We start from the raw sequence: 19,071 nt of genomic DNA on the forward strand, positions 1-19,071 counted from the left end.
GGTGGCATTGTCATTATGTTGCTTATGAATTTCCATCTCATATTAACTGGCATTGGTTACATGTGATTCCTCATTTCTTGCATTCATACATTCATACATGATGAAAGAGTTATGGTAACGAATTTTGAATTGGAAAGAAAGAGAAAGAGGAAAGTAACATTATTATTGCTATAGTCTGAGGTCTGTACGGGACGTATAGTGGTAGAGTCACGATCCGAGGTCTATTCCGGAGTGGCTAGTAACATTATTATTGCTATAGTCTGAGGTCTGTACCGGACGTATAGTGGCAAAGTCATGATCCGAGGTCTGTTCCAGAGTTGCTAGTATATGGACGTCGCGGGTCCCCCATGGGTCATGACTATTAAAGCGAAAAATACTTATAACATGTGTTTACAAGTTTGAGACATTGATCTGGGCATCCCATCGCATTGCATTGCATCCCATTTGCATTGTACTCCTTATCATTGTATCGCACATTACTCCATTAGATTCTTATGGTGATTGTCGTGTTGTTACTTGTGGTTGAGGATTTCCTAGAGACTTAGCAGACTTGTGGTTTAGAAGCTTTAACCTAGGCTATGACTAGAAGGTATTGAGACTTATTGTGCCTATTGTTGTTGTTGGCCATCTTATCTGTTCTACTCGTAGATTTCTATATTTCATATGTGTTAACTAATCTTAGTCAGCCTATGATGCTTACCAATACTAGTATTGTACTGATATTAATCTTGCCACACTCCTTGTGGAGTGTAGATTTTGATTCAGGTTATGTTTGAGACCTCACTAGTGATCCGAGGCCTTTGACAGAGACTCCAGGGTGAGCTACTGCTAGACCTGCAGCCCGGAGATTCTTCCTTTACATATCTATCTCTTCTTTTTATACTCATGAGACAATAGTTTTATTATTGAGATTTGTAGTACTCTTTTCAGACTATGTATTATTTAGTAGCTCTTGTACTAGCTTCAGACTAGATCCTTGGGGTGTAGTATTTCTCATTCCATACCTACATTATTATCTTATATATCATTGAGACTTAGTATATTTCTGTTTTTCACTTCCACGTTAATTTAAGGTTTGGTTATGAGGGAAGGGTTCGCCCACCGAGGATTTAGCGTAGGTGCCCGCACAATCCATGAGTTGGGTCGTGACATTTCATCAAGGTCAGAGATTTTTTAAATCTTGATTCTTATGTCCTTATTTAAATTACTAGTACTCCTACTAATTTTTTTTTTTTTTTTTTTTTGATAAGGTACTATTCCTACAAACTGGAGGATATAAAATATTCTGAAAACTGTAGTTTAATTGTTAGAAACTAAAGTGAATCAGTGAACCCTTAGTAGTACCTAGCATATAGTTTATGAAGTTAGGTTGCAGAAAATTTCTTTGACAATCGTCTCTTTAACACTATCAGTTTATCTCTCTGACAGAAAATGATAACTCTAGCTTTAAACTACAAAATCCTAGGAGAAACAGTTCCATTTTTATTTTCAAACCATCAAAATATGTGATAATGCAGATATTGTTAGAAAGCAAAAAAAAAAAGGGCAGAGAAGCTATGTAAAGCTTTAAGATACATTTCGGACATTTGACTTTGCATCTGAATTAAAGAGGAATCAATATGCAGGGAAGTGAGAAATATTGTAATCAAAGGGAGAGGCTTCTCAAGTTAGATAGACTCAAGCCAGCTACTTCTTCTAGTCAAAAGCTACTCTTATAGAGAGGGGGAGAGCCTGACTCATCATAATATTTTTATGTTATTTTTTATTCTATTTCTTGTTTGAATATTCAGATTCTACAATTGCTTCTTCCATCTCTTTTTACTAGTTCTTTTCAAGCCTACCATATTATGATGATTACTTCAGCAATTTGACTAATCCAGATCAGTATTCTTAGAGGCGTTTTCGGGGGCGGGCCTCGGGGCGAAGCGTACGAAAAACGCTCCGGGGCGTAAATGAAAGGCGTAGATCCATAGGGCGTACGCCCTAGAATTTGGGGCATAAGTCCTGGTCGCAAAAGCGTAAGCCCCGGGCGGAAAGGCGTACGCCCCGGGCGTTAATTTAATTTTTATTGTTTTAAAAGTATTTTTTTTCTATAGATTTTGATTTTTATTATTGTTGTAATGATATTTATACTTTATGTTATCATGTTTTCATGTTGTAGTGATTTTTCTTAAAATATATAAATAAAGAAAACAACACTCATAGAATATAACACTGCCATAAATAGTTTTTTTAGATGATTATGTCTGAAATTGATATTATAGAGATTTCATAGCACTATATTCCAAAAGCAACTTCATCCATTTTTTTCGTTGCTCTTACACTTCTTGCCATTCTCCTTCTTTGAATAGATAAATTAAAGTCAGTGCAAATATTAACTGAGGGTGGGAAGGACTACTAGATTTAGAGATTGACAATGAAGTGAATGAAATATTTCATTTTAAAGATTATCTAGGCTATTGTCATTTTTTGTGTTGTGACCTTTGTCAAATAATAATTATAATAATTCTTGTTATATTATTGGTGATTTATTTGAATTTATTTGCAGAATTTTTATGAAAACTTTACATTTGCTTAGTTTTAGCAATAAAATTATAAAATTGAAGATACATGCGACATACGCCCCGTAGATCCATGGGACTTACGCCCCGTGTCTCGGGGCTTACGCCTCGCCCCGTGCTGCGTAAAACGCCTCGCCTCGCGCTCCCGCCTTTTAAAACACTGATCCAGATATAAAAAGTTATTGGGCTATGCTAACTGTAAGTTGTTTGTTTGACATATACATTTGCATAAGAACCCCTATTGATTTAGCTCATTTTAACCCATTCAAATTCAGTCCAACCTACTCATTTTACACCCAACTCTAGTGCTAGCCTATAATATTGTTGTCAAGATAAAAAATACCGTTCATGTGAAAGGCAAGCCGTGTAACTTTGATGGTAATATATTCGTAAATTGCATTAAATTCTTCCCATAAGTAAAAAAGAAACTTGTTCAATCTGTGACTTCAAACTTATTGTGCAAAGTGGGGAAGCAAGAAGCGTGAGTTCAAGATGAATACTTGTAGTTGAAACATGTCAAGATGATGGGCCTCCTAATCACTCGTGGACGTGTCTTTATGCACGCTCAAAAAGATTATAAATTAGAATTAAACAAACATATTTCCCTATTAAGGCTTGTAAACTACTTTAGTTTCTTACTTTTTCCTCTTTGACAAATTAAGATGACTGACTTGACAAGTTTTGTTCTTGTCCTTCTTTGCACGTATCTTCTTAATTTGATCAATTATTTTGTGGCCCTTCTTTGTGCGTATCTTGTTTCCAAGCTAGTTCAATTTTCATTCATCGAGAAGTCTAAATCGAAAATCAATCGACTTCCTCCTGGTCCAAAACAATGGCCTATTGTAGGCAGCCTTTTTCAGTTGGGGCAATTACCTCACCGCGACATGGCGTCTTTCTGTGAGAAGTATGGGCCATTGGTCTACCTCCGACTAGGTAATGTTGGGAAAAAATTCACAAATAGTCACGTTTTAGCCCTTGTAATTAAAAATAGTCATTGTTTTCAAGTTTCAAATCCATAAGGGAAACTTCAAGTAAATAGGATATTCACTTATGGATGTTGCAACTCGACTATTTTACAATTAAGATATGACCGAAAAGTGGCAAGTGATCGTTATTTCTATGATAATGTTAGTTATAGTTTTTAATGTTTGCGGGGATCCAACTTTGATGGGCAAAACCCCTCTAAGCTTAAAAACGTCAAATATCATTAACGTAGTATACCTACAGATGAGTATGCGCAAATATATATGTATGTATAACTAAACTATACAAATAAATATATTAATTTATACATACAATATTAATATATTATGTTAAAATGCTTGGACTTGGAAGTAAAGGTGTCATTTATTTTATTTTATATATAAATCTAAATTTTAAAAAATGGGTCTATCTGTTTGTGAAATGAAGTGTCTATTTGAAATGATTTGGTCTTTGATCAATAAATACAGAAATTCCCTAAGAATTAAGTAGCTGTGAAAAATCTACCCTATATGCAATAGGCTTTGTTGTATTATGGAGGGACTTATTTTTATGTCCCCAATCAGTATACATACAATATCTCTATAAGGTTCTTATTTTTCATGTCTCAAAGCGTTCGTTTACTTCCATCTCTATATTGTTATTTTTTCACTCAAGGGGCGGAGGTAGAAGTCTGTATACTGGTTCGGCCGAACATAGTAACTTTTGCTCAAACAATTTATTTGCGTTAAAAAAATTATGAAATATGTACACATTAAATTTAGAAACTAGTTATTAACACTTGAATTTATCCTTCTGAAATTCTGAACACATAAATTTGAAATCCTAACTCCGCTTCTATTTTCACTAACAGGTAATGTTGATGCTATCACCACCAATGATCCAGAAATCATAAGGGAAATACTTGTACAACAAGATGATGTTTTTGCATCTAGACCAAGAACACTTGCTGCCGTTCATCTAGCTTATGGTTGTGGGGATGTGGCATTGGCTCCATTAGGACCAAAATGGAAAAGAATGAGAAGAATTTGTATGGAACATTTGTTGACAACTAAAAGGCTTGAATCATTTGCAAAACATAGGGCTGATGAAGCCCAAAGTCTAGTTAAAGATGTTTGGGCCAAGGCCCAAAAAGGACATATAGTGAACTTAAGGGAAATTTTGGGTGCATTTTCAATGAACAATGTGACTAGGATGTTGTTAGGAAAACAGTATTTTGGGCTTGAATCAGCTGGCCCACAAGAAGCAATGGAATTTATGCATGTAACACATGAGTTATTTTGGCTACTTGGAGTGATTTATTTAGGTGATTATTTACCTTTATGGAGGTGGATTGATCCTTATGGTTGTGAGAAGAAAATGAGGGATGTGGAGAAAAGGATTGATGATTTTCACATGAGAATAATTGAAGAACATAGAAAGAAGAAAGGTAAAAATAATAATATAGATGATGATGAATGTGAAATGGACTTTGTGGATGTTTTATTGTCTCTTCCGGGAGAAGATGAAGGAGACGGGAATGGAAAACAACACATGGATGATGTAGAGATTAAAGCTCTCATTCAGGTCTAATTTTTATAACAACACTCTTTAACATTTATCTCAAACTAATTAATCAATATCTGCATTTAGTGAACAACTACTACCACACATGAGATTCCAAAGCTACATTTGCATTTAAAACATAGAATTTAAGCTATACACACGGATAGCGCAATACTATTGGTCCAATTTAATCAGTACTTGCACATTACTACTTTATTAAATTATCATATCAGACTTAATAGAAGTATAGAGAGTTATAAGTTAACTTGATAGCGTAACATTATTTTATTGTTGATGCACAGAACATGACTCTAATAAGACAAAAACCAATATCCATGCCAACTTTTATATTATGGATTTAACATATTATTGTAAAAATAGTTTTTACACAATTCGTGTATTTTAACATATTATTGCAACTTGCAAGTCATCTATTTTATCTTTAACTTACTAATCCCAATTATTATGAAATCAACTTCAATTAGTATCTTTTAAGTGACTTGCATAATCAAGATATAGAAGTTAAACTCTATTTTTTTGTTCTTTCAATTATAGGATATGATAGCTGCAGCCACGGACACTTCTGCCGTGACCAACGAATGGGCAATGGCTGAGGTGATCAAGCATCCACATGTCCTCAAGAAGATCCAAGAAGAACTCGATATAGTTGTCGGGTCGAGTCGTATGGTAATTGAATCCGACTTGATTCATCTCAAGTACCTCCGTTGTGTAGTACGCGAAACGTTCCGGATGCACCCTGCAGGTCCATTTCTAATCCCACACGAGTCAACGCGTGATACCCATATCAATGGCTATTACATCCCGGCCAAGACACGCGTGTTCATCAACACGCACGGTCTTGGCCGGAACACAAAGATTTGGGACAATATAGATGAGTTTAGGCCAGAGAGACATATGCCACAAAATGATGATAATGAAAAAAATATCATTACTAGAGTTGAGATAAGTCATGGGCCTGATTTCAAGATTTTGCCATTTAGTGCTGGGAAAAGGAAGTGTCCTGGTGCACCATTGGGTGTGAAATTGGTGCTTCTGGCATTGGCTAGGTTGTTTCACTGCTATGATTGGAGTCCACCACATGGAGTAAGGCCTGAGGATATTGACACAAATGAGGTTTATGGAATGACTATGCCTAAAGCTAAGCCCTTGATGGCTGTTGCTAAGCCTAGACTGCCTCCTCACTTGTACCAATAATTAATTACCAGTCAATCAAATGAATCATTTCCATATACATAAATTAAATTGAAAGTGTGTTATTTTAATAAGTAAAGGGTTAATATCACTTTTGGTCGGTGGGTTATTGGTTAACTCTAGTTTTAGCGTTACAAGTCTTGACTACTCATTTGTCTACACTTAAAAGGGGGTCAGAATCTAAATCATTCAGATCCGCCCATTAAGTGCATTTGGTTTTTCACTTTTACAACATATTAATGGGTCTGAATAGGTATAATGAATGAATCAGGTCTGAAATTAAATCTTAACACCAGATCTTAAAAATACATGCCTTTTTTTCTCTCTCTCTCCCAATCACGTCATATTTTCTTTCAAAAAAAAAAACAATTTCACCCATCTCTCTCCAATTATCAACTGGCCAGCCAAAAAAATTCCTCGTAAGATTTCAAAATCTTTATTTGAATTTATGTATCGTCATTCCATTTTTGAATGCTAATCTTTCGGTTTGAGGTTGGGGTTTAAAAGGACCCAGTTTCAAATATAATAATTTAAGAAGAGCAGTTGCTAAACAAGAAGGATCATTGATAAAAATCGCGGATTTGAATGGAATAGGTAAATTGCAGTAGAATAATGAAGAATTGCATTAACAACTTCTGTTGAAAGTATTATATTATTATTATGTTATTATTTGTTGTGTGTTTACTCAAATTTGGCCAAATCACTTACAGATACCTACACATCTTTCAAAATATCATTGACAGTAAAAACTAGAGAAATTTTACCCGTAGCTTCATTCCCTTTTCTTGTTTTACTTTTGTTCTCTGTTGAGACGTGAATTCAGGATTTCAAGAGGATGAGTTCACCTTCGAGTTTAAAAAAAAAAAAAAGTGCATTTAGTAGGGTTCGATCCCACAACCTTAAGGGACTAAATAAACTAAGCACTTAACCCACTTGGTCTAGTTTGATCATGCATTCCTTCAGTTAATATTAGATATATTTTAAGGATTATATACATAATATACTGAGTTTAGTCCGGTGACCATGGGTTTACGTGACCCATTTTTTATACATAGATTTGCCCCTGTCTGTTCTACACAGTGTTCGAAAGACTTCACTTGTGGAAATATACTAGGTTGTTGTTGTTGTCGTCGTCAACTCGTCATCTCTGTTTTATTGTGTTCTCGGAGTTTTCGGAGAAGTATTTGTTTGTTCTTTTTTTTTTTTTTTTTTTTTGTAAATGGTTGTTCATGAATTGTGACAATTTCACAAAATTCACTCCATTGAATTGTCGCATCATAGTAACAGAAGTAGCTGCAGAGTTTGAACTTTGACGTTATGAAGCTGGTTTAGAGGAAAATTTAGTTCCTTTAGATCTGTTGTACTAAAAAAACTCATAGTACATACATTATTCCTATATCAACTTGAAATGGTTGCTTAGCAATTAGTAGTGGCATAATCTTATCGCCTCCTCTGCAGTAGCATTTTAAGCTTTCTTTTACTTTCTTATTAGAGTGTAATCAATTGTATTCCTGTTTTTCTTCTTTATAATTCACTCTGTTTAATATGGTTTTATTTCATTTCATCCACATTCAATTTTTACATTTTGATGATTTAGAGTATCATCTATTGCCTTTTTTAATTGATATCTCAGTCGCTGCTGGTACATTCTTTATTGGTGATTGGGACTATCAACAAAACATGTTTAATTATTGTCATTTGACTCATGCTTGATGGTCCGGTGGATGTCATTGTCTCCACTCTTTTATCACATTTTTTCACTTCTTTTAACCATTACAAATGAACTGTAATTTGTTAGATATATTCTCATTTTACAGTAGTAATAATTAAAATTTAAGGAAGAACATTTAACTATCTAATGAAATAAACATATCAGATTATTCACATGTATTCATATTCAATAACATGTGCACTAAGAGATTCATGTGCTACAGTTACACCGATACATGCACACATTCTTTTTTACTTTCTTTTTTTCAAAGTATACTAATAAAAAAATGTAGTTCATCTCAAGTCTACTTCTAATAAAAATATTCATACCGTGTACAACTGCGCGGGGCTACTTTACTAGTGAAATAATAGAGGCCAATTGCAGCAGAACAAAATGGGAATTCTAAATGCTAATTGTAACAGCCACGTGTCAAATGTATGAAATTTCATTACTGCCCCTGCGAGGACGACAACTTTTTGTTGTTCTCACTTATATTAATGAAGGGTAAAGGTGCAAATATACCCCTCAATTTTGCGATTTAGAGTAGATATACTCCTCGTTATAAAAGTGGTGTATATATACCCCTGCCGTTACAAAATGGTGCAAATATACCCCTGCCGTTACAAAATGTGCAAATATACCCTTTTCGCTGACGGGCTTTTTCAAAAAAAATCATTTATATTATTTTTTAATTAAAAAAAATGTCACGTGACTTTAAAAAAAAAATCTACCTATGTGTTTTTGAGTAAACATACTTTTCTAAAGCCACACAGTAATTTTTTTTTAATGAATCGGATCTGATTCATTTAAAAAAATAGATAAACTTTTTTTTTAAGTCATGGAGATATTTTTTTAATGAACCATACCCAACACCAGAAAAAAAATTACCATGGCTTTAAAAAATATGTTTACTAAAAAAAATAGGTAAGACTTTTTTTAAAGTCACATGACATTTTTTTTAATTGAAAAATAACCTAAATGATTTAAAAAAAAACTACCGTCAACGAAAAGGGTATATTTATATCATTTTGTAACGGTGGGGGTATATATACACCACTTTTGTAATGAGAGGCTGCTCTAAATCGCAAAGTTGAGGGATATATTTTCCCCCATTGCCCATAATGAATCACTTATATTAATAGTAAATATTGAATGGTATTGATATTGATTGATGTGTCAGATTTCTTCCAGTAAGACTATTTAAGTTCCTCAAACTATCATTCCTTAAGAGTTCAAAACGCAGATAAATATAGGTCATTTGTTCACAACAAACATCAGGAATATCAGAAAGAGGATGAATACGATAACATATCACCACGCTATTGTTAACATTTTCCTCGTGTCATTTGCAAAGAGTAACATGAAGCTCATAATTGCAGTGTAATCAATATTCCCAAATAAAAAGGAAATTAATCTATGGTCAATCTCACAACAACAAAAAAAAATACAAATTTTTATTTGTACCTCGCACAAAAAAAAAAAAAAAAAAAATTGCCTACTGCAACAGTCTACTTGTGTCTGTTTGATTATACAGTAGCCTTATTTGCACAAATATGAAATTTTAAACATTCTAATGCTAGACCGCTCGTATGATTTTAAATAAGGAAACAAGTCAAGCGGCTTCATCGTATCAGTGATGTCAGATACAATTAACTTTGCTTTTTCCGCCAACGAAAGGAAACAATTGAATGTGTCAATATTGCGAATTACTGAAGCAATATATGCAACAGGCCCTTGTCCTAATGCAGGTGACAAATGCTCAGCATGAGTATTACCATTTAAATGCTCCTTGCAGCCATTATTCAAATGATGTAGGTTTAGATCTTCCCGCTTCAAAAGCATCGTGAGGACTCGAACAAGGTGTGGTAGGCAGAGTGGATCATATATCACATCTGCACCCAAACTTTAAAGAGGAAAATCAAAAGCCGGTTCTAATGAGGACAACATGATACTAAGGCTAGGAATTCAGTCAAGGATTTGTAATCTGCACCTTGCTAAAATTTAAAGTTTGTTACAGTCAGACCTTTCCTATAACAACCGTCCTCTATAACACTTCACTAAAACAACCATGTTTTATGTGGCACTGAACTGTCATGTTATGTTATATTATATGTTATCTATAACAAAACAAATGACGTTGTTATAAAGAGGTTTGACTGTATATCCAAATCAAATCTTAGATTTATTAAATTTTTTTAACACCACAACCCTTTGGAGTTATATCCAATTTACTATAATATACAAAATACTGCAGCATCAGTCTTTTTAGTCTCTTTAACTCGAATGGCCTTATAATTCATTTGTTTTTTATTTATTGTTCTCCACAATGTTTCTAACAGTAATCTGCAAGTCTATTCCTCAAGATAAAGTATAACAGAAAAGGAAAGTAATAGCCGTGTTACTAAAAATAACAAAAGCAAACTTGAAGAGTAAATACTCACACTATATCTGGCATGAATTCACGTAGCTCATTTTCTGTGGTGGACTCCCACGGCAAATACAAGCACTGCACCTGAATCAAAAAGATATGTCTTAACTACTACTTATGCTTACTCTACGATACATTTTTTTTTTATAAGGTAAAGTACTTCATTGGAAAAAACAGTCCCAAGAAGGTACCAAAATGTTTACAAGTGCTTAAACCAATACATCAAAAGGCCTCAACTTGTGAAACTCACTAACATCAGGTTTATGCTAATGCCCTGTGTTATATTAAAAGCAACTCCAGTTTTCAGTGACAAACTTTTAACCAAAAAACTCATTGGCCTCAAAAAACATGGCTATACACAAAAAACTATCCCTACTTGGGATTGAGGCATAGTTACAAGTACGAAAACTTAAAAGTCCAGTGACTCAGTTTTCAGGAGCCACAATAAAATGTTGGAAATTTTATTTTCTTCTTCCAAGTAACTCTTATCACTTTGACATACATCATGTGAACATCCTACAATAGCAGTCAATTACATTCACCCTGAATATAAGCAAGCCGTCAAAGAATTCGGGACCTACGAAGTTTGAGGAATAGGCAAGTAGTCCATGGACCCACTCATTAGCATATTGAGCCTAATCTATCTTCCTCTACTTCAGGCTTACTTCTGTTAAGCCATCTCTCTCTCTACTTAAAAAGAAAAAACAAATACTTAAAAAACTCAAATGCATGGGTAAATCCTCGAAGGAGTTCATACGTGACAGAAAGTGTTAAAGAATGCTATACTTATCCCTCCATTGGTTGTGTAAAGGTTTCCAAAAGAGTTTATAATTTCCTACATCACTCCATCCATTGCCATAAAGGTTTGGGTTGGATGCTCAGCTTCATTCACAAATATATTTGCAACTCTGATGGAAATATAGAAAGCCAGTAAAAGTCAGCTTACAGATATGAACAGACAAAAGTGAATTGTATGTGTTTGACTGCGCTTTCACTTGAACAGATGGAAATCACCTGTGAAAGCTAACTCCAGAATATGAAAAACTTCGTATGTGCAAAACTTTCTTCATCAACAAAAAGGCATAACAAACTATAGAACGAAGACATAAAATAAAATTCCATTTTTAACCAGCCTTCCGTTATCCAAAAAGAATTCCTTGATAACTTGATCTCTCTGGCCAGGCAAACGAGAAAATTACATCTATACGTGTCTGTAAATCTAAGGCATAATTCGCACATAAGTCCATGAAAATCCATTTAGTGAAGATAGTGATAGTGCCGGTACGTAAACATCTTGCTGGCCACCAGTATTTCCTTCACAGTGATCATACCAAGAGTTTTGACCTTTGCAAGTGCAGTAAATTTTTGGGTATAAATAGAATAAACTTTGAAGTGCGGTCTTATCATGATAGTACCCGGAAGAAATAAAATATGGAAGATATCCCTACCGGTCCCTGCCCATGCTCTGAATTCTTTGTTCTTCGTCTTACTTTCTATATATATATATATATATATATATATTACTTTGTGCTGCATGGAGAAGTGCATAAGCAGATTACTAATTAAAGGTTTTCATCCCCTATAACATCGGTTCAGCTTAAATGGTGAATGATTTCCCGAAACTATTTGGACTTCCATGATTGGATATCAACCATTTGCGTAGAGAACATATCCAAAGGTGCAATATAATGGTCGATGAAGGTGGAATGAAGACCCTAGAAGATTAAAGTAGGTTCAAATTATAGGGGAGGCAAATCTAGCTAGTCTTGTGGGTGGAGTTACACAGTACATGTATTGGTGGGAGCCTGCAGGTAACGATGAAATAGATGATATGTGTGCAAACTGACCCGTAAACCATAGTTATAAAAATTATTTAAAAAATTTCCTTTGAGAACCCAAAAACCTAATGCCTTGGACTGTTGAAGAATTGAGTTTGACATCAACGCGCATAACTTACGCCTAACTGTAAAATTACAATGATTCTACTGTTCAATAATCAGGTCAACAGGTGCTGCCTCAACATTCTAATGGTAATAGACAATAATACAGCATGTACACGAATCTCCATCAGTTCTACCCAAGCATGCTTGAAGGAAGCTATGATTGTCAAACTAGCCAACTTAAATTCATTAATACAGAATAGAACGAGAAGAAGTTAGGAATAGTAAGATCATAAAAGACACACTAATAAGCAAAAATCAATGACCACTAACCGTGTTGTTTATTTGTGTATGACCTAACATATCAGTGGCCAGCTGATTTAACTCCAAGTTGAGCTTCATGTTTGCTAAAGTTGATAAGTCACCATCTGTAAGTATTACCTGCATCATTATATGGATAAGACTCTAAATTAATCATTACCCTTTAGGTAACAAATAAACAGAAAGAACTATTACTGCAGCTACTATAGCAGCTGCAGTTCTCAACAACCAAGAAGTTTAACGAGACTAAAACTTCTTTCTTTTTCTAGGAGACTTCTAGCATCAAATGATGGTAAAATGGATAGATTCTTATCAATAGACCGTCAACCATAAAATTTATCAGTTTGTGTTTTCTGCAATACTTCCTATGTTTCAATTTATGTTTTGACTGGCCATAGAAAGGAAGACTTTTGAAACTTGTGGTCTCAAACATGCCATAACATTTGTGTGAATATAAAAAAAATTATTAAGGGTGAAATAGAAAGCTTAATTAAATTGTTTCCAAATTTAGAAAGGGATCATTCTTTTTAAACAAACTAAAAAGAAAATAGGTTCACATAAATTGAAACAGAGGGAGTAACTTAGAACCAAAATGTTGAAAGTTAATCCTACTTAATATGAGGCCTGTTGCACCATCAAAATGAGATGCAGTGAATACTAGATTTTAGAGCAATTTCTAACCAAACAAATAAAACTTTTAAGAATGTGATCAGCGCCTCATAAAGCAATACACTTTGATTAATAACGGTATATGCTACATATCAGCTCAAATAGTGTTTAGTTATAATTTGTAATGACCATCTCTTCTTTTTTTATGATGGTGGTCTGTGGTATACAGACTAACTTGCATGCACCGAGACTATTCCACCGGGTACGTGCCACCTCGCATCGAGACAGATATCGGGCAACTCTTCCCGTCAATGCTTAGGCGAAATGAAAGAAAGCACCTACTAATTTTATTTGTAATGATCAATAGGTCACTATTAGGCAAGTGTTATTCGTCCATTTTAACTGCATGAATAGAACAAATCCACTTGACAATTTACACTACTAAAAAAACAGTGAATTTCGACCTCATAAGGTTGAAAAAGTCAAATTTTCGACCAAAATTTCGACCTCAAGCCCAGGTCGCTAATAGCTTGGTCGAAAATAAGTTTTCTACCCATATTAAGAGAATACAGTTTTCGACGTCATGAGGTCGAAAACAGTATTTTTTATTTAAATATTATTTAACGGAGGTCGAAAACCTGGATGAATATATAAAAAATAAAAAATAAAAAATAAACTTTTATTTTTAGAATTAGGTCGAAATTTGGCAATGTTGTTGCCAGTCAAATTCAAAATGCTGGCAACATTATTGCTAAATTTCGACCTCATTAGGTCGAAATTTTAATTTTTGGGTATAATTTCGACACCATGAGGTCGAAAATTAGCACTATATGGAGGTCGAAATCTGGAAAAAAAATTCTAAAATTTGGCTGGCTTTTATGGCAGCCCACCTACTAAACAAAACACAATATCAAAAGCCCAACAACCAGCTCAAATAGCTGCCATAATGCAACCAAAACAAACATAAACTATACAACCAATTGTTCTAAATTCTACAACCAATTCAGCCACTTCAACAATGCAACATAACAACCACTTCAACCATAAACTACATTCTACAACCAATTGGTTCAAAGTAGTTGCAACAATACATCACATTCAACTTCAAATTACTTCTAATTCGAATTAAAACTACATTCAAGCGCTTAAACATCATAAACTTAAACAATACATACATATCCAACAAAAGATAGAAAAGTTAGAATTCAAAAGTATACGAATCAAATAGGTCAACGTTGTGTGTTAGAGACGTGATCCGTATCCTCCCCACTAGACTGATCAACAAGAGCATGATCTACGTTAGTATGTGACCTACGTCATCTACCTTTGGTACGTCGGGGGGCTGTGACCTACGAGCATCCCTGGGTCAAGGGGGAATCAGAAACGCCCCCGGATTAATTAAGCTGTCTATTTGGGCCTGCATACCCAACATCCTGTCCTCCGAGGCATTAAGTGTGCCTGTTAGTTGAGAACTTGCTGCTTCATCGCTTGGTACTCCTTAGGTTCCACAGCCCCTTCATCACTAGAAACCTATGCCTTGAAGGGGCGACGGGAAGTGACGAAAGGCTCGATTAGTCATGCCATAAGATGTTTGACCTCAGGGCCAAACAGAGCCGTAAGGCATCTCTCAACACTTCTCTCATCCCCCTACTACACCTGGCACGTTCACACGTGACCTCCCACATATTCATCACGGATCTCAGCGAGCGGCTATGAGTGGTACTCCTACAGCTACTCCCAGCCCGACTATATCACATCCCTCTACATCATCTACCCAACAGTTTGGGATGTCGAGGCTTCCAGCCGAGGAACGTAGCTCTGATTCAGACTGTCCTCGGCCCCCACGAGGACAGCTTGAGATTTATGACGAGTATGATCGTCTCATCATCAAGCCAATGGGATACGGCTAAGTTTTTTTCAATTTGCATAAGTTATTTACTTTATTTTTTTAACATCTTAGTATTTTACATCTACTTATTTCATTTTTCGCTGCAGCTTCTATCCGGGAAAAGCAACAAAAAGGGTTTCAAAGACCCTCAAAGGACTCATATATACATATATATATATATATATATATATGTATATATCGGGGCGACGCGACTTGGGGCAAGGTGCCACAGGAGCTGAAGAGGCAGATGTTTATAGAGTTTAGGGTACATCATACGTATTTATTATTTTTAGTAAAAATTTATAACTCTCTTGATTGGTTATATTTATATATATATATATATATATATATATATATATATATATATATATATATATATATATATATATATATATATATATATGACATTGAAATTTCTTTGCAGAAAAAGTGTTCCTGTAAGCCGCAACATGAGGCTAAAGTAGTGCAGAATTTCAAGAAAAAGGCTGCGAAAATACTTAAAGATGCGTTTCGTAGAGCCCGTAACACTTGCCAAAAGTCTTAGTGGGTCCATGCGAATAACTGGGCGACCCTGTTGCATTATTGGGCGACTGATCCACAGTTTTTGCAACAAAGTGAGATAGGGAAGAATGCCAGAGCCTCGAAGAAGGGTAGATCGCTACATAGTAGTGGGGCTACGAGCCAGATTGACGTGAGGAGGAAGCTGGTATGTTTCTTTAAATCATATTTTAAAGATACTTAATTTATTTACTTTATATGATTAATAACTCAAATAATTTGTTTGCAGTAGCTCCAGAGGGGGCAAGCAGTACCTCAAGACGAGGCTTTCAAGATCACTCACACGAAGAAGACGAAGAACGCCGATGGTACAGACCAATGGGTTGAGCCAAGGGCTGAGCGAACCTGGCTAAGTCACTAATTAACAATAATAACTACTTTCTTTTACTAAATTTAGCTACTAACATTGTATCCTTTAAATTCAAAATGAATTTCAACAATACTTTGAGGAGTTTCGTGCCACTCAGCCAGCCGACATGCAGGTAACCCTAGAGATAATAAAGTAGCAATGGATGGAGTGTTGGTCGCCCGACAAGGTATAGGACAGCTTATGGCATGGCTAATCGAGCCTTTCGTCACTTCCCGTCGGCTAGGGGTGGGCATTTGGTTCTTCGGTTCGATTTTTTCAAACTTTGGTTCGGTTCGATTTTGAAAAAGTGTGCACCGAACACCGACCAGAGTTCGGTTCGATTTAATTCGGTTTTTCTAAAACAGTTATTCGATTTTTCAAAGAAATTTATGATACATTAAAAAGGTATAACTAAAGTGAAATCAATTACAAAGTCAGAGCAAAGAATTTAAAGCTAATCATTGTCAGAAAAAAATCAGAGCAAAGAAGAGTAAATTGTTATTGGCAGCCAATAAGCTCAGTTGAATCTCCACAGTCCACTATAGTAACTAAACTCTCGCCACATCTTATTGAACTAGTATTATCAAAGCATGTAGCAGCAGCAATAGTAGCTTCAATTGCTGCTACATTCAAACATTACGGTAGTAGGCAGCAGTGAAGAGTGGAGATCGATAACAGAGTAATTAGGAATTAGGAAATAGGGATTGGTAGTTGGGTCGAATCGAAAATATTTAGGGCCTAAGTTCAGTGGCAGTGGCAGAGTATTATATTTTTTGAACCTATATAGTAAAAGTTCGGTTAGATCAAAAAACCGAAGAACCGGGACCCGAGAACGGAGAACCAAACCAAACACCGAAGTTTTAGAAAAAATAGAACCGAAACCGAACCAAAAAACTAAAACAGAATAATCGAATTAATTCGGTCCAGTATGATTTTTCGGTTTTCGGTATTTATGCCCAGCCCTACCGTCAACTCTTCAAGGCATAGGTTCTAGTGATGAGAGAGGGCTGTGAATCCTAAGGAGTAACAAGCGATGAAGCAGCAAGTTGCTCAACTAACAAGCAAGCACACTTAATGCCTCGGAGGGCAGGATGTTGGGTATGCAGGCCCAAATAGACAGCTTAATTAATCCGGGGGCATTTCTGATTCCCCCCTTGACCCAGGGATGCTCGTAGGTCACAGCCCCCCGACGTACCACAAGTAGACGACGTAGGTCACGTACTAACGTAGATCATGCTCTTGTTGATGAGTCTAGTGGGGAAGATACGGATCACGTCTCTAACACACAATGTTGACCTATTTGATTCGTATACTTTTGAATTCTAACTTTTCTATCTTTTGTTGGATATGTACGTTTTTTTAAGTTTATGATGTTCAAGTGTTTGAATGTAGTTTTAATTCGAATTAGAAGTACTTTGAAGTTGAATTTGATGTATTGTTGCAACTACTTTGAACCAATTGGATCTAGAATGTAGTTTATGGTTGAAGTGGTTGTTATGTTGCACTATTGAAGTGGCTGAATTGGTTGTAGAACGTAGAACAATTGGTTGTATAGTTTATGTTTGTTTTGGTTGCATTATGGGAGCTACTTGAGCTGGTTCTTGAGGTCTTGGTATTGTGTTTTGTTTGGTAGGTGGGCTGCTGTAAAAGTAGCCAAATTCTGGGGAAAAAAAATCCAGATTTTTTTTGCTAAATTGCTAAATTAGGTCGAAATTCTAAAATTAAAAGTTTTTTTTTATATATATATTCATCCAGGATTTCAACCACATGAGGTCGAATACGTTAAATAATATTTAAATAGAAATACTGTTTTCGTCCTCATGCGGTCGAAAACTGTATTTTCTTAATTTGGGTAGAAAACTTATTCTCGACCTCGTAAGGTCGAAAATTTTCGACCTCAGGAGGTCGAAAAAACAATTCAACCAAGCTATTAGCGACCTGGGCTTGAGGTCAAAAATTTGACTTTTTCAACCTCATGAAGTTGAAATTTGAGGTCGAAATTTACTGTTTTTTTAGCAGTGCGATCAACATAGGTTGCTGTGCTTTCATCCCTCCATCGCACTGTTGCTCCAGTTGCTGCTGTTATTTGAAGAAAATGAAGATGATTCAAAAAATAAAATGGTTACATGGTGTCCAGATGAGGTTTCAAACAAAATTGTTTGTATTCACTCCTCTTGTATATGTAGAACACAATGAGTACCAAGTAGGTACCAGTGTATTGACATGGAAAAGGTTTGGTGTGTACAACTTTTCCCGTGAAGGAGGGGTGTGTCGAAGGAATTTCATTACAGGTTGAAGGGGCAAAATATGTATTAAGCCTAAATTTGAATATGCAACCAAGGAAATTATCAGAATTTATACTAAAGATAGAAATAATGTCAACAACAGTCACTTGAATCCACGACAGCAATTATCCAATCGATCCCAAACCATTTCCTGCAGGATCTTTAATATGCAAGGCACAAAAAGCTTTTGGAAAGAAAAATTAAAATCAAGGATCCACATTGATAAATCTAAGTGAGTCACCTGCTGAAAATAAACAAAATAAAAAGAAGACTAGTATTACCCCCCGAAGTAAGACCTTTTTACACTCAAACTCTGCGGGGGTCCTATTAACCCTCTAAACAACTTTGAACTGATATTATTACCTCCTTTTTCGACCAACTCCAATTTTAAAAAAGGTGTTAATCATGCTCCAATCCTTGGTTAATATGTGTTAATTTAACTAAAAATACATTATTATTATTATTATTATTATTTTTGCTTATATTTTTTCTTTCTTTTTTCTTTTTCTCTCTCTTACTTTTTGACTTCTCCATTCCATCAATCCCCCTCCACGCACATCTTACTTCTCCAGATAACCCCTTCCCCCCATATTCTTTCTTTCTTTCTTCTTCTTCTTTATTCTTTTTTTTTCTTTTTTTTTGGAAAATGGTAATTTGTTCTTCTTCTTTATTCTAACCTCCATCCCCTTCCAATAATATCATTTGAGGAGTGGAAAATCGAGAGTGCAGTCTCCACTATTCAC

At 35.2% G+C, this 19,071-nt stretch overlaps 2 protein-coding genes across 5 annotated transcripts in view; one reads left to right on the forward strand and one right to left on the reverse strand.

The window, feature by feature from the left end:
- The first annotated feature begins 3,192 nt into the window (after window positions 1-3,192).
- LOC132630107 (cytochrome P450 703A2) lies at window positions 3,193-7,988 on the forward strand. Its single transcript, XM_060345688.1, has 3 exons — window positions 3,193-3,494; window positions 4,396-5,108; window positions 5,643-7,988. The coding sequence occupies exons 1-3, from the start codon at window positions 3,224-3,226 to the stop codon at window positions 6,300-6,302; spliced, it is 1,644 nt and encodes a 547-aa protein (XP_060201671.1). The 5' UTR covers window positions 3,193-3,223; the 3' UTR covers window positions 6,303-7,988.
- Window positions 7,989-9,330: 1,342 nt separating this feature from the next.
- LOC132632255 (uncharacterized) overlaps window positions 9,331-19,071 on the reverse strand; it is a 32,735-nt gene continuing 22,994 nt past the window's right edge. For all 4 annotated transcript variants that reach the window (XM_060348144.1, XM_060348135.1, XM_060348117.1 and 1 more), the window contains exons 9-11: window positions 12,652-12,759; window positions 10,452-10,522; window positions 9,331-9,913 (exon numbers count right to left, since the gene is read on the reverse strand). In XM_060348144.1, the coding sequence (XP_060204127.1) occupies window positions 9,550-9,913; window positions 10,452-10,522; window positions 12,652-12,759 (543 nt within the window). In that variant the 3' untranslated portion in view covers window positions 9,331-9,549. The remainder of the gene's footprint in view (window positions 9,914-10,451; window positions 10,523-12,651; window positions 12,760-19,071) is intronic.

The sequence above is a fragment of the Lycium barbarum genome, chromosome 1 (genome assembly GCF_019175385.1).
Source record: "Lycium barbarum isolate Lr01 chromosome 1, ASM1917538v2, whole genome shotgun sequence".
NCBI lineage: Eukaryota > Viridiplantae > Streptophyta > Magnoliopsida > Solanales > Solanaceae > Lycium > Lycium barbarum.